Source organism: Poecilia formosa, unplaced genomic scaffold (genome assembly GCF_000485575.1).
Source record: "Poecilia formosa unplaced genomic scaffold, Poecilia_formosa-5.1.2 Scaffold26, whole genome shotgun sequence".
Taxonomy (NCBI): Eukaryota; Metazoa; Chordata; class Actinopteri; order Cyprinodontiformes; family Poeciliidae; genus Poecilia; species Poecilia formosa.
This window is the reverse complement of record NW_006799965.1, coordinates 786,331-788,463: the sequence shown is the minus strand read 5'-3', so window position 1 is coordinate 788,463 and position 2,133 is coordinate 786,331. Positions and strand designations below refer to the sequence as shown.

General features: G+C 42.9%; 1 protein-coding gene across 1 annotated transcript in view; it reads left to right on the top strand.

Moving 5' to 3' along the window:
• Positions 1–838: 838 nt before the first annotated feature.
• LOC103135660 (HMG domain-containing protein 3-like) overlaps positions 839–2,133 on the top strand; it is an 11,250-nt gene continuing 9,955 nt past the window's right edge. The window contains exon 1 of the mRNA XM_016669554.1: positions 839–871. Within this exon, the coding sequence (XP_016525040.1) occupies positions 839–871 (33 nt within the window). The remainder of the gene's footprint in view (positions 872–2,133) is intronic.

The window sequence follows — 2,133 nt, the reverse complement described above, 5'->3', positions numbered from 1 at the left end:
AGAGTTTTTTTGGTCCATTTCATTGGATCAGATAATGGATTTGGCCATGGGGAAACCTGATGACGACACGAAGTCCAGCTTGAAGGATATGCTTTTAAAGTTAGTGGATAAATGTTGCACCTTTATTCTCTGCAATTTCCCTAAAGAGGGCATCAGATCCCAAGATGTGGACACGATCTTGGGCAATGTGCTGCTAACAACATTTGCAGACATCTTTGTGATTACGGGAAAGATTCATCCCATGAGCTTGGACAGTTTCAATGAGTTATTCATTAAATATGTCAAAGAATTGTTGAGCTCTGTCTGCTCCACGCACGATCCAGTAACTTCTGTGGTCTGCAACTTGTCTTGGTCGGAGGCCGTGGATTCCATTTTTCCACATGCACTCCAGGTGATGGAGGACTTGTTAGTGATTTACTTTCAAGAAAATAGAGAGACAAAACAAAAAGTTGCTGAATATCAGAAGCAGAGAAAAGACCACCCAGGTGCCAGCTCTGATGTTGGTAATTTCCAAGCTATGGAGAAAGACACCGCCGGCCGCAGTGGGAAATTTAATGTAAACCTGATACCAGACATCGTTGAGAAATTAGACTCTGAGGAGGCAACAGACGAGACGTGCAACAGAAATCTTGTTTCTGAAAATCAGGAATCAGACTTGAGGATGGTGGATGAATTCATGTTGGAGGAACTTTCAAAGATCACTCATGAAAATGATTTGTTCTCTAATGAGAGGGAATCTGATATAAAGATGGTGGATGAATTTATTTCTAAAGAATTTTCAGATCTTACAAAGGCAACTCATTTTATGCTTAAGGAAAAGGAGTCATGTCTGGAAATGATGGAAGACATCATCTTTGACATGCTGCCAAAGGTCAGGGAAGTGAAAAGGTCAATCTCTGACCAACACCATCTAAACCGATGGTCTAGAGATGACGAGGCTTCTGATGTGCTAGCGGAAGAGACGCCAACCGAAAACCGAGGGTCTGCAGATGATGAGGCTTCTGATGTGCTACCGGAAGAAACGCCAACCGAAAACCGAGGGTCTACAGATGAAGAGGCTTCTGTTGTGCTACCGGAAGAGACGCCAACCGAAAACCGAGGGTCTACAGATGAAGAGGCTTCTGTTGTGCTACTGGACAAGACGCCAACCAAAAACCGAGGGTCTACAGATGAAGAGGCTTCTGTTGTGGCTCTTCCCATAGCACAACAAAAGAACAAAGCAGCTGGAGTCAAAATGAAGAAGAAGAAGAATCAAAATGACAGCAAAGAACAATGCGAGAGAGTTTCACCAGCACCAGGACAAAAAGAAACAACAGTTTCATCAGTGGAAAACGTCATTTCAGAGGAATCAACCCTCTCAAAAGGGAGACAGTTAGTTGATGCAGAGCAGGAGTCAGTGGTTACCACAAAGCTTGCTGAACCGCTGCCAGTGGGTTCAGACGCAGAAAAGGAGGAGCAGGAGTCATCCATCATGCTGCTTGTTAATGCAATTGTTACGAAGGCCATAACAAAATCAAGGATCACCTGCAAGTACAAACACCTCCAAGAAATCACCGAGAGGTTGTCTGAGAAAATCTGTGGCGAGGTCAAGGGGCAAGAACTAAAGGATATTCAAAGTAAACTGAACAGTCTCAGAAAAGACATATTGAGAGCAGTCTCCAAGAAAATAGGCTGCTCAATAAAAGATGTTCTCTTACTGTTGACTTTAAACAATTCAGTGATAGACAAGGCATTCATTTCTATTTGCAAAGAGAAAATAGTAAAAAAAGCCAAGAAACCCAGCCTCATCAAACATTTCTGGACCTCTATAGGCAAGACTTTCAAGTCCCTATAAATTATTTTCTTCTTTGTACGCAAGCCTACAATACAAATGTACGTTGGGGTTTACTGTGTTGCCCTGAGACAGACTGATGACCTGTTACTTATGTACTTCTAATTTGCAAAGTTTTTTGGTCAATTCAAACAAAAAGGGTTCAATTGTTAGGGGCAGCACAGTTGCCTTGCAGAAAGAAGGTCCTGGGTTCGATACCCGGGCCAGTGTCTTTCTGCATGAAGTGTGGGTTCTCCCCGGGTTTTCCCGCTTCCTCCCACCATAAAAAAAAAAAAGCCTGTCAGGTTAATTGGTCTGTATAA